At 49.2% G+C, this 13373-nt stretch overlaps 1 protein-coding gene across 2 annotated transcripts in view; it reads left to right on the forward strand.

The window, feature by feature from the left end:
- PRKCE (protein kinase C epsilon) overlaps positions 1-13373 on the forward strand; it is a 489899-nt gene that overhangs the window by 387703 nt on the left and 88823 nt on the right. For both annotated transcript variants that reach the window (XM_084793145.1, XM_084793146.1), the window contains exon 11: positions 5187-5341. In XM_084793145.1, the coding sequence (XP_084649271.1) occupies positions 5187-5341 (155 nt within the window). The remainder of the gene's footprint in view (positions 1-5186; positions 5342-13373) is intronic.

Consider the following 13373-nt stretch of genomic DNA (forward strand, 5'->3'; position numbering starts at 1 on the left):
GCACTCGGCACAGATGGCCAGGAACCACTACCTGACAGACTTGACCCTAGTGGGTGGACAGAGTAGGAAACAAAATTTGGTCCTCTCACGATGCTCTGTAAGGAAGACATCTTCACTGAGAGCCTCCTGGGCACTGTCTTAACCTCAGGTTGGTTGGGTGTGGTTACAAGAGTGTGGCCCTCAAAGAAATGTTCATGTCACTGGGTGTGGTGGCACACGCCTTTAATCTCAGCACTTAGGAGGGGAGGCAGAGGCAGGTGGATCGCTGTGAGTTCGGGGCCAGCCTGGTCCACAGATCGAGTCCAGGACAACAGAGAAACCCTGTCTCAAAAAACCAAAAAAGAAGAAGAAGAAGAGGAGGAGGAGGAGAAAAAGAAAGAAAGAAAGAAAGAAAGAAAGAAAGAAAGAAAGAAAAGAAATGTTCATCTTACTGTACAGGGAAGGCCTCTCCATGGGGCAGCAGGACTGGCTGTTGGAGGCTTTGTCACTGTGCAGATGGTTGACTCAGACAGGCACCACTGACCATAGTAGTCTTCCCAGATCCCGCAAGCAGGAGGCGCCCTGTAGCAGGCTGACTCACCCTTGCCTCTCTAAGCTGTAAGAATTTGCAGAGACAAATGTTAGACTGAGCTTCCGTTCTATTTCTTATAGCCATACCCCCAGCCATTTTGGTTTTTCCACTTATGCAGTACTTCTGAGGCAGGGTCTCCTATAGCTGTGTGGGCTAGGGTGACATTGAACTTGTACTCTTCCTTCCTCGATCTTCTGAATGCTGTTTGTGCAACACTGAGGGTAGAACCCAGAGTGTCCTGATATTAAGCCAGCGCCCACGCACTGAGCTACACCCCTAGATTTATAGCACTTATTTTTTTTAAGAGAACTAAAAAATTCTCTCTGGAGCCTCTAGCTCCCTTAAGAAGAAGAAGAAAGAATAATAATAATAATAATAATAATAATAATAATAATAATAATAATAATAATAATAATAATACAACAACCAGACCAGAACTTCCCACAGCCCCTGTTTCCTGGAGCATACAAACTGCCCTAGTTAGGATTTCTATCACTGTGGTAAAACATCATGACCAAAAGCAACTTGAGAAGGAAAAGGCTTAACTCATCTTATAGCTTATAAGCCAATCACTGAGGGAAGCCAAGGCAAGGACTCAAGGCAGGAACCTGGAGGCAGGAACTGAAGCAGAGGCCATGGAGGAGAGCTGCTTACTGGCTTGCTCCTCATGGTTTGCTCCGTCTTCTTTTCTTCCAACACCCAGGCCTGCCAGCCCAGGGTTGATACACCTCCCAACTATCATCAATGAACAGGGCACATACACAAGACAGAGATTGGAGCTTGTCAGCAGAGTCAAGAACAGCTTCATCAAAGAAAAGATGTCCATACAGAAATCTTTGAGATAAGGAGTTTGGGGAACTCTTTGTGGGAGAGAAAGAAGGGGAGGCTGTCCAAACAGCAGGAACATGAATGGAGGTCCCAGACCAGAAGGACTAAGGGACAGCCGGAAGGCAAATGACTCACAACATCATGAGCCCTACAGTGTGGTAAGGTGCTTTCTACCTGTCCTAAGAGGAACACAAGCCTTTAAAAGAACTAAGGAGGGCCTGGTAGATGACTCAGAGGGGGAAACGTGCTTGTTGTGCAAGCATAAGGCCCTGAGTTCAAATCCCCAGCACCTGTGTAACAATCTGGGCATGTCTGTCCATGCCTGTAACTCTAGTACTGGCTGGCAGAGAGGGGGCAGACCCTGAAAGTACCAAGGACAGTTCGGAGAGAGACCATCTCTAGGCAATAAGATGGAGGGTAACACAAGAAGACTCTTGATATCCTACACTGGCCTCCATACATGTGTACATAGTCACACACACACACACACACACACACACACACACACACACACACACATTAATAGCAGTAGTGTAAGAAGAGGAAAATTGTGGAAGAATACAAACAGATTTCCCTCTCAGGCCCTCTACCTACAGAACGAACAGCATCAGGAGAGGAAATGAAAATAAATGTAGATTTCTGTTCCTAATGAAGTAGAAATCTGAAGAGATAAAAGCTGATAGAGTCAGAAAAGTGGGCATGGCAATGGCGGAGACCAAGAGACGTGGGCAGAAATGAAAAGGTATAACAGGCAAGAGCAAGGGGGGTGGGAGGAGGGAGGACGGGAGGAGGGAGAGGGAGGGTTAAAGATGACTGCTGCAGTTCTGACTCGAAAACGAGGTAAAGGTGAAGACTAGAGCCCAGATAGGCAGCTCCATGTGAAGACCAGTTTGCTGAGGAAGATGATGGCGTCTGTTTTGACATGTTGGGTTTGAGTGCCTGAAAGGCATCGGGGTGGGGGTGGGGGGTGGGGGGCAGATCAGAAGCAGGTCCGTGGGCCTAGAGCTTACAGAAGAAGTCTAGAAAGGAGTCATGTGTGTGAGTCATCCATACGCAGAGCCGTGGAAGCCGTGGGTGTGCATAAGTAAGCTCACAGTACAAGGAAGACCCAGGACTCAGCCTTGTGAGCTCAGCGCTTCATGGTGGTTGGGGAGGAGAAATCTACAAAGGGGCAGAGGCATAGACACAGAAAAGAGAAAGCAGACAGAGGAAAGGAGAGAGAGACACACAAAGGAGGAAGCCAGCCTGAGGACTAAAGGAAGTAGTGTTTGCTGAAGCGGAAGGCAATCAGGGAAGAAAGGTGGAGAAAGGCTGGAAAAGAGGGCGGAAGTGATAACAGCTATTAGTGCAATGACGTCCTTGCCTACCCTGATGGAGCACCCGTTAGCAACTAAGCATTTTAATATTTAGATGAGGGAAGCCTTAGAGTATAAGAGAAATGGAAGAGAAGTTGTGCCTTGGGCCCGCTGTGCGTGCAGCCTGTGGTAGAGGTTAGGATGCGCTTTCTGCCAAGGAGATGCTAACAGTGAAATAGGTGTGCTTCGCGAATGAAGAGCTGTTTGTGGTTTGTTTTACCCTGCCTTGGGGTGGGGGGAAGAAGTGTTGTCCTCTAGGGAGCGTCTCTTAGAACACATTTCTATGTTAAGACTGTATCTGGGGACTGAGGATTTTAGGTCAGTTGGTAGGAACCGCAGCACAGCATACAACAGGCATGGCAACTCACACCTCTAATCCCAGCACTCAGGAAGGTGAGGCAAGAAGATCAAAGTTCAAGATCCTTCTCAGCTAGGTAGCAAGATCTAGGCTAGCCTGGGCTACATGAGATATGAGAATAGAGAGAGACAAGACAGTGAAATAATTCTGTCTCTTCAGCCTCTCAGACCATTACCCTCGCTCTCCCTCTGGTCAGCGCACCTTACTGCCCCTAAGCATGTTACTGCTTCCGTGGCCCATTTCCTTCTAGAACTCTCTCTCTGGCTCCTTAGTCCAGATAACGCCCTGTGTCTTCACCTTGCTCAGTTCCCTTTGCGTTTCCTCCCACCCTGCCAATGTCCCATCGTCACCCTTGACTGTAGGCCACTAGGCCACTGCAGCTGATACTTCTTTCCCCGAGGCCATGAGCAACGTGCCACATGCACTGCTTAGGAAAAGGTCAGCTGTGCAAAGTGGAGTCAGGCTGCTTCCTCTTCAAGTTACCACAGACGAGATAAAGGAGGGCAGCAGGTGACCGTGGCTTGGTTCTCTGAAGGCTATGTTGAGCAGAGGTTCTCAACCTGTGGGTCGGAAATACTTGCTCTAGAATTCACAACAGTAGCAAAGTTACCATTATGCAGCAGCAGCAAAAATAACTTTATGGCTGGGCGTCACCACACCATGAAGAACCGTATCAAAGAGTGGCGGCATCGGGAAGGCTGAGGACCAACTGCCCTAAGGGGAACATTGGTCTGACAGCCATGACTCTTCCCTGCTGTTTGTTCTTATAACGTGTCTTACAGGTTATTTCATGTTAAAACAGTCCGGGCTTCTCAGAACTCCTCTCCAAACAAATTGCTACAAGCTTGGTAGCGTCAAACAGTAGCACACACGTGCTCTTGACACAGCTCTAGAGGCTAGACATCGGCGACCAATGTTAGCTACCGGCGACCAATGTTAGCTACCTAGGCCAAATCAACTTGTTTAGGCAACTCTAGGCCGTTGCCTCAGAGACTGTCTCTTCTTCCAGTATCTAGGGTGATAGTTCTCAACTTGTGGGTCCAGATCCCTTCAAGGGTTAAATGACCACAGGGGTTGCATATGAGATATCCTGCACATGAGCTTTTTACATTACGATTTATAGCAGTAACAAAATTGCAGTTATGAAGTAGCAATGGAAATAATTTTGAGGTTGGAGGGGGGGTCTCCTCCTCCTCCCTCTTCAAATACCCTCCTGCCTCCCCTCAGGTCTCAAGGTGACTGGTGCAGTCACACCTGCAAAATCCTTTTTTGTATCCAGAAAGCACCATTTCATGGTAGGACCAGGTTTCTTTGGGAGGGTCATTATTCAGTCTGCCCCACATGCCATTGGTACCTTTATTTCCAAAGAAGGGAGACTTGTCCAGGGTCATACCTCACTGCAGGGTCAAAATCAAAACTGAGGTCTCTTTTCTGTCAATCTCAGGCTGAGATCACAAAAGAAAAAGAGAAGTGAGGGGTGTGTGTGTGTGTGTGTGTATGTGTGTGTTTGTGTGTGTGTGTGTGTGTGTGTGTGTGTGTGTGTGTGTGTGTGTATGTGAGAGAGAGAGAGAGAGAGAGACAGACAGACAGACAGACAGACAGACAGACAGACAGACAGACAAACAGAGAGAATATCAGTCTATGGTAGCCCAGGATGGCCTTGAGCTCATGTCACAAAGGATGACCTCTCGAACATCTGATCCTACTGCCTCTACCCACCTCCCAAAGTTGGGATTGCAGATTCGCACCATACACCCAGTTTATGTGGTGCTGGGGATCTGACCCAGGGCTTCTTGGATGCTTAGGCCAGCCCTGTCCCAAATGAACCATGTCCCCATTTGCAATGACAGGATTTTACATAACACTTGACGCCCTGCCTCAAGTGTGTCGTCCTCCTGTTGTCTGCCTCTTGGGTCATATCCATCAGCCTTCACCTGCCATAAGGCCTTCATTGTACCACGCCCTCCCCCTGGAGTCCCGGTGACCTATCATCAGGATGACCAGAGGATAGCAGGCCTCAGCTAGGAGTGCCTATGGTTTGGGTTATAAGTAGCATTTTCTTCTCTCCTTCCAGGACCGCCTCTTCTTTGTCATGGAATATGTCAACGGTGGAGACCTCATGTTCCAGATTCAGCGGTCCCGAAAGTTCGACGAGCCCCGTTCCAGATTCTATGCAGCTGAGGTCACATCGGCTCTCATGTTCCTCCACCAGCACGGAGTGATCTACAGGTAGTCTCCTCCCTCGTCCCGTGTCTAGAAACAGAAGCAGTGCCTTCCCAGACTCCTGAACTACGCTGGCCCCTGCCCAGCTGGTCTCCCAGCAACTGGTCTTAGCTTAGCTGTTTGTTTCAATTTGCATACAGAGGACATGATAGGAGGGCAGGGGGGATGCTTATCACAGGAGATCTGAACCGACTGTTTGTGCCCGGTTGGATTTAATGCTCAAGTGTGACATTTAAATGTTTGGCTCTGTGTGATCTTCAGGCCACCGTCGTCACCCCCTCTGAGTCTCCTCCACCCTCTTCCTCGAACAGCAAGGCATTCTCTTGACTTTTTCCTCTTGTGCCACGAACTTCCTCCACTTCCGGATCTCTTGCCCTTTCCTGAGCTTGTTTGGCTTAGTTGTCCAGAGTCCGATGGAATCTGGGAAGAAGTCCTGGAGAGGGCTGGAGGGTTATGTTCCTCCTCTGGGCGGGCATGGGGGTGGGGAGTGGGAGCTAGGCATCCAACAGGAAGTGACTTTAGTTATTGCTAGTAGCCCAGTCCCTTTCCAACACACACACACACACACACACACACACACACACACACACACACACACACGTTTTCCAGTAAAAGAACAAAACTCTTTACGCAGGCTTTTCTGTGAGGTCAGGAATTCTGGGAGGGAGGGGTAAATATTTATAATTAGCAACAAGGATACTAACGTTCCTGAAGGTTTTTTCAGTGACTATCCATTTCTTTACTTGGTCTTTGCTTCCTCCTTTTCTGAAAATTGGGTGGAAGAGGCGCTAGCTTGGCTTGGGCCAAAGTTAGTCACGCACGTCAACGTGTCTGGTCCATTCTGGGAGCAGCGTCTTGACTCTGTTCTGGTCAAGCCCACCCCAGGCTTCCTTCTGGTCTCTTCTAGCTTGATAAAGTCGGGGAGGAGGGGGAAGAGTCAGTGCTTCCCTGCAGACCACACTCTAGCCCAGTGGCTCTCAACCCTCCTGGTGCTGTGACCCTTGAATACAGTTCCTCGTGTCATGGTGACCCCCAACCATAAAATTATTTTCGTTGCTACTTCATAAATAAAGGGACTCTAGCCAGCCCAAGCCTGGCAAACATGGCTGTGGCAGGCCTTGCACTTCTCTCCCATCCCCTCGGCCATGCTGGAAACCATTAGATTGCACTCCTAAAGCTACCCACCAGGGTGTTCCCTTATTTGGCCACTTGCTCTTACTAAGACTGAATATCAAGGTCCAGCTATCAAAGGACTGAATTCTAGCAATCAAAAGCTCCCTTTGGCTTACCTAATTAACATGCCTAATCAAAATTAAACACATTATCCTAACTTGGGGTTTCTCTTTTTACTTTTTTTTTTTTTCACATTTTTTATTATAATTTATTCTCTTCTCTGGTGTCTTCCCATTCCCCCCTCCCTTCCTCTTTCACCCTATTCCACCCCACCCCACCCCACCCCCCCGACCTCTGACAGAAGGGGACCTCCTCCCCTACCATATGACCACAGCCTATCAGGTCTCATCTGGATAGCCTGCTTCCCCTTCCTCTGTGTGCCACTGGGCCTCCCCACCAAGGGGAAGTGATCAAATGGGGGGGGGGCACCAGCAGTCCTGCTCCCCCCACAACCATGGAAAGTGAGCTGTCCATTGGCTAGATCTGAACAGGGGATCTAGGTTTACTGCATGTGTTGTCCTTGGTTGATGCAACAGTCTGTGCGGACCCCCCTGGGCCCTTCTTCTTTTACCTCTATAAACTGCTGTTCACCTATGGGCTATTATCTGTCTTCTCTCTATCCAGAGGCAGGTCCTTGTGGTCCAGTCCCTCTGTGTATCCATTTCCCATCCCCCACCCTGGGACAGATATCTCTTCTCCCCTCCCCCCCTTGCTTCTTTCCCCTTCTCCCTCATCCTTTACCTCCTGTTTTTGTTTCTTATTCCCTGCCCTTTGTCTCTCTCTCTCTCTGGGGCAAATAAATCTCCTTTGTGCTGAGAACTTGGTCTTGAGGCTTTCTTGTGCCAAAACTAGTCCCTTCAATAACTGTAATTTCGCTCCTGTTATGAATCCTAATGTAAATATCTGATATGCAGGACATCTGATAGTTGACCCCTGCGAAAGGGTCGTTCAACTCCCACAGGTTGAGAAGCACTGCCCTAGCCTGTCCTGTGGGAATCCATATGTGTGCTTCACATCCGTATCTGGCCTATGTTGCCCAGACTTGGAGTCTGGGAACAACTACTGCTTAGTGTTTCCCGGCTTCTCGTCTGTGTCTTATGCTCCGCATCTCGCCATACCGTGGTGGAGGTGAGCTAAGTCAACGTCTTATCCGAAGTCAGAGTTCTTCTCCCAAGATCACGTGCTGACTGACAGAACCTTTGTTCTGGGGAGGCTTGCTTGAGGCCAGCTGGTGAGAGAAGTCTTCCTTCTCAGAATCTCTGACGTCACAGAAGACTGCACCCTCCTCTCAAGGATAGCGAGCCCACCTGAGGTAATGCCTCCTTTGATAAACTCAAAGACAAGTTTGAGCAGATCTATAAGATCTTTATGCCCATGGTACACACCTGGAATTCCAGTCCCTCAGGAGTCTGGGGAAGTAGGAGCACGTGAGGTCAGGAGTTTAGGAACAGCCTGTCTAAAGCCCCCGTGCCGCTGCCACACTGTGTTGTCATCTCAGTAGTGACATCATACCGTCTTTTTTGTTGTGGTGTGCTATGTTGTCTGGAGGCGAGTCATGGCTCTGTTTGCTTTGTGGGGGGGGGGGAGGAAGCATAGAGACCGTGGTGCACTGGGGGTCACCTTCGGTCCTGTTGGCTGCAGGCCAGTAGAGCTCTCTCTCCCTCCTTCCTCACAGCACATTGTTTTTGAACCCATCAGGCCCGGTAGCTGTCCCCACAGCATTCCACTTGGCTAGCCCCTGCCTTTCTGCCCTGTCCCTCAAAGCTTCGGTCCAGAAATCTGACTGCGGGTAGCAAGAAAATGAAGAAAGGACAGATGCTTGTACAGAGGGTTGTGTGTACCACGAGGGAGCTACACCAGCTCTCCTGCTGAAATAAAACAGAGCCCCCTTTGCAGGATAAAGCCTTACCCCCACTAAGTGTTGACCCCCTGTCATTACTGCCTGTGGGACTGACTGTGAGGCTCAGTGGTTCTGGAACTGAGGAGTGATAGCTGCAGATGGCATGGAGACAGTACCCCTACGTCCACTTGAGTGGGGGGTGGGGGGATAGAAAGGAATACTTTTTCTAACCCAAAACATCTTTCTGTATATCTTCATCTTCTGGAGATGCTGTAAGAGAATGCTTGATACTGGGTGATTTATAACGGAGAGAAGCTCCGTGCTTCACACCTGTGGAAACCGAAGTCCAGCATCGAGATGCTGGTACCCGACCAAGGGCTTCCATGCTCTGACACGATGTGATGGGCAAAAGCATCGGTGGCCACAGGAAAGGGAGGGGGTGGCAAGAGAAAGTAACTCCACCCCTGTGGTAATGGCATTAGGGCATTGGTGAAGATGGAGCCTATGTGGTCCAAGTACCTGAAGATTCTAAGAGGTCACCTCTAAGTCTCTTCACCGTGGCAATTAAGTTCCAATATGCATTTCAGAGGGGCAGACACTCAAGTCATAGTGTCAAGTTTCTCATAGGCACCACAGGTGCTCACAGGACCCTGGTGGCCCTCGAACTTTCAACCTTGTCATCGTTTCCCTGGGGGTAATCCAGATTACACTCTTTCTATTACACCCGATGCTGTTACCTCTCATCCCTCTGTGTTGTGATGAACCCCTGAGTTGTCTTCATCAGAGCCCCCCCCCCCCCCCCCCCGTTCACATCAAGAAGGAGTGTTCGCTGCCTCATGGTGCCAGGTTAAGGTATAAATACGGATGGTGTAGTATTAGAGGAGCTGAAAGGGTAGAGGTGAGGCAAGAAGGTCATGTTGAACGGGCACAATGGGCACATAGCTAGTCACTCCTCTCGCTACCTTACGAGCATTTTGTCATAATAAAAAGCAGAATGCAAATTTCAGGTAATACTCCCAAGATTTGCAGACTGCTATGGGGGAGGAGCCTGTGTGTTTCCTAATGTGTTCCCAGGTAACTTGCTATCTTCCTCGCTGTTCTATTGCTGCGGGGGGGAAAAGACACCATGAGCGAGGCAACTCTTATAAAGAAAACCATTGAACTGGGGGCCTGGCTTGCAGTTGCAGAGGCTTAATCCACTGGCACCACGGTTGGCACCCATGGCGTTGAAGCCCTAGCTGAGAGCGTTATGTCAAGATGACCAGGCAGGAGGGTAGGACGCGTGTGTGACTGGGCAGGAGGGTAGGACACGCGTGTGACTGGGCCTGGAGTGGGCTTCTAAAGTCTCAGAGCTTACCCAAAGCCACACAGCCCCTCCAACAAAGACACGCCTACTCCAACAAAGCCACTCCTCCTAATCCTTCCCAGCCCTGCAGCAGCTGGAGATAAGCCTAGAGTGTAAGGGCCTGTGGGGGCTGTTCTCATCCAAGCCAGCAAGCACTTGAGAGAACTCCCTTTTGGCCTCCAGGATAATGACCAGCTCCCCCGCTCTGCACAACCTTCCCTCCCTCCAGCCTACCATGGCGTCATGCTTCTCCTAAACAAGATATAAGGCCTCTCTGGCTCACATTTTTTTTTTTTTTTGGCAGATGCCTTTGCTAGCCTCACTCCTTTCACTCAGATGCATCTTACTTCCCTGAGAGCTGCACTGCGAGTGCTTCTGTGGGGAGGCGTGGGCCAGCACTCTTCCCATCAGCGGTATTCAGTGCATGCTCGTTGTTCTGGTATGTTCTGTTCTAGAACTATGCAGTCTGGGACTCGCTGCTTCATGAGGCCGTGCTTTCCAAAGGTCTCTGTTTGGAGTGTTCCCGACATGACATGCACTTTTTTTTTTTAACTTTTTTTTTTTTTTTTGGACTCTGAAGGCTACCTCACTCCCTTCTGTGTCTCATAGATTCAGGAGGACCATGGGATCTCTGTGTCTCATGCTGTCTTCATCCCAAGCGGTCAAGGGTTTGAGTCTGAGGTTGGCACAGAGAGGCTGTGAGTGTGTGTCCTTGCCTTCCTGCTCCTGCCTGATCTAGTGCTGGGTAGCCATTATGTTCCATGTGACATAACAGGGTGGCAGCAACCCCGGGGTCTGTGTGGCAGATAGGCAAGGCCAGGTTGTATGGATTTTGCGGTTAAAGTTAAGACTGGGCTTCCTTCTTTCCTACTGGTATTTTTGTAGACACTAGTTAACAGCATATTGACCAGTGCCCAGTACGGAAGGAGAGGTCACATCTCCAGCCAGTGGCTCCCATTTAAAAGAAAGCCCAAGTTGATAGGCACAGCTGCCTTTTCCTCTAGTCCCTCTTAAGACTTGGGCTTTCTAGTCCAGGGAGCCCAGGGCACTGTCTCTGTGTCCCTGGCTGGCTGTTTAATGCTGCTTCTTGGTGCTATAGGGGGAAGAATGCATTCAAGCACTGTTTCCACTCATCCCGACGTGGAGCTGGGAAGGTAGCTCAGAGGTTAAAATGCTGGCTGTGCAAGTGTGAGACTCGAGTTCAGAAACCCACATGAATGACATGTCGGTGTGGTGACCCACCTGTAATTCTAATCTCAAAAAGACAGAGACAGATTCCCCCCGAGAAAGCTGGCTAATGACTCTAGGCCATATTGCTACATTATGAGTTTAGTTGAGAGAGCCTGCCTCAGTGGATAAGGTGGAAGGACATACATGTGCCCACACACAGGCAAAACCATGCATGTACACACACACACACACACACACACACACACACACACACACACACACACACACACACATACATTGCTGTGAGACTACTTTTAAGGGCTGAACCTTCTGTCAGTTGCATCATGCTCAGCATAGAACAGCAGCTACCGGCTGTCAGAGAGGACGCCTGTACCCCTGAGGTGTGAGAGAGAACAGAAAGCTGCGGTTGCCTGGAACCATGGGAGAGAGCAGACAGATGCCAGGTGGCCCTGTGTAGCCCAGGGTAGTGACGAAAGCACAATACGAAACTCCCAACCAATGGTCTTCCTGCTTTAGGCCTCCATTTTCTCAGCCACAGCTGTACCTGTCCCATAAGACAGCACGGATTCTGGGAATAGAGGGTTAAAGGTGAAAGCAATCTTAAACTTCTACCAGTTTCCATTAAGAGAGCATAACAAAAGACCATTGAAAATCTCCCAGTGAGCTCGAGCTTCTAGATTCCATTAGAAGCATGGAGCCCTTTGAAGAGGATGAATGGGGTAGTCACAGGACAATAAAAAACATAAGCAGTAAAGCAAGGTGTGACATCGGGGACCTCATGGCAACCCAGAGGTCAGTGAGTACAGCTGTTTCAGAGGATGCTCGGGGGCAGGACAGGGCAAGGACAGGACCTCTTGATGACTGGTTTCCATCTGAGGAGTCAAGACAGCACCAGCTCCTGCTCCTTGAGGGTGGCTGGACAGTAGTCAGACCGGGGTCCAGGACACGAAGTCAAGGAAATGGGACAGCCACTTTATTTACCTAAAGTGTTATGCAGGATTAACATTTGACATCCTGAGCACTAAAATTTGGTCTTTGGCTGCCAGGGAAGGAAGTTGTAATCACCCCTGTTTCTTAAATTCTCCAGGACTCTCTGTCCTTAATGATATTTTGACATAACTCCCAGACCAGTCTTCCCAGGTGTTGTTGAAACTGTCCTCCCCTGGAGGATGCATGCTAAGCTGTGATATAAAAACAAGGCTGGCCAGGGCTGGAGAGATGGCTCAGAGGGTAGGAGTACTGTCCGTTCTCCCAAAGGTCCCAAGTTCAATTCCCAGACACCACATGGTGGTTCACAGCCATCTAGAATGAGATCTTGTGCTCCCTTTTGGCAGGCAGGCACACATGTGGTCAGAATACTGAATAAGTAATAAATAAATAAATAAATTTTTTTTTTATGAGGCTAGTCTTCTGTACTAGTTAGGGTTCTCTAAAGGAAAGAACTGATACAATGGAGTGGCTTACAGGCTGTGGTCCAGCTAGTCTGTCAGTGGCTGTCTCCCAACGCAAAGTCCTGTGTTCTAGTTCAGTCCCTGACGCTGGACATCTCCATTAATACATTGGAATCCTGAAGCTGGCTCTAAAGCCAGTGCAGGGACGACCTTGCCAGTGAGACTGAGGGCAGTCAGCAAAAAGTAAGAGTGTCTGTCTTCAGTGGTCTTTATGGAGGTTGCCACCAAAGGCTGTGGCCCAGATTTGGGCTGGGTCGTCCCACCTCACATGATCCAGCCATGGAAAAGTCCCTCACAGATGTGCCCAGCTGCTTGAGTTCTAGTTAACTCTACATGTAGTCAGTTTGACATCCAAGCACAGCCACCACACACCTCGGTCCCTAGAATCAATGTCCACCACTGGCACAGTTGAGAGGCTCCCTACTCAGAGGTCTCTAGTTAAGACCATATTAATAGTTAGAAGGTCTGGCTGGGCGTGGTGGCGCCACGCCTTTAATCCCAGCACTTGGGAGGCAGAGGCAGGCAGATCTCTTGAGTTCGAGGCCAGCCTGGTCTACAAAGCAAGTCCAGGAGAGCCAAGGCTACACAGAGATACCCTGTCTTGAAAAACCATTTAAAAAAAAGTTAAAAGGTCTGATATTTGCTGACCCTCATGTGATTTCAGTGCATGATGAGTTTATTTAAAATTTAAGGCAAAGCAGCAGAGGGGGTGTGGTGGGCAACCAGTTCCCTAGACTTGCCAGGCTTACGGGACCCACTCCCAGGAAATACTTTGACATCGTGTTACCACCAGACATTGTTTCTGGCTGTCAGCTTTTCTGCCTTCTCTAGAAAGTGATACTTCAATATAAAATTCCTCGGTATCCAATAGTTGAGTTTTTAATGAGAGTGTCAGCCGCCATGCAGGAATTATGAATGACTGTTAAATCAAGGGCCCAGCAGGTCATACGTTCCCACTCCTTTGTTTTATAGATATGAAACCTGAAAAGCAAACTTGGGCAATAGCACACCGGGTTTACACAGTGAGATGGAATAGAG

This window comes from Acomys minous (assembly GCF_964271855.1).
Source record: "Acomys minous genome assembly, chromosome: 8".
NCBI lineage: Eukaryota > Metazoa > Chordata > Mammalia > Rodentia > Muridae > Acomys > Acomys minous.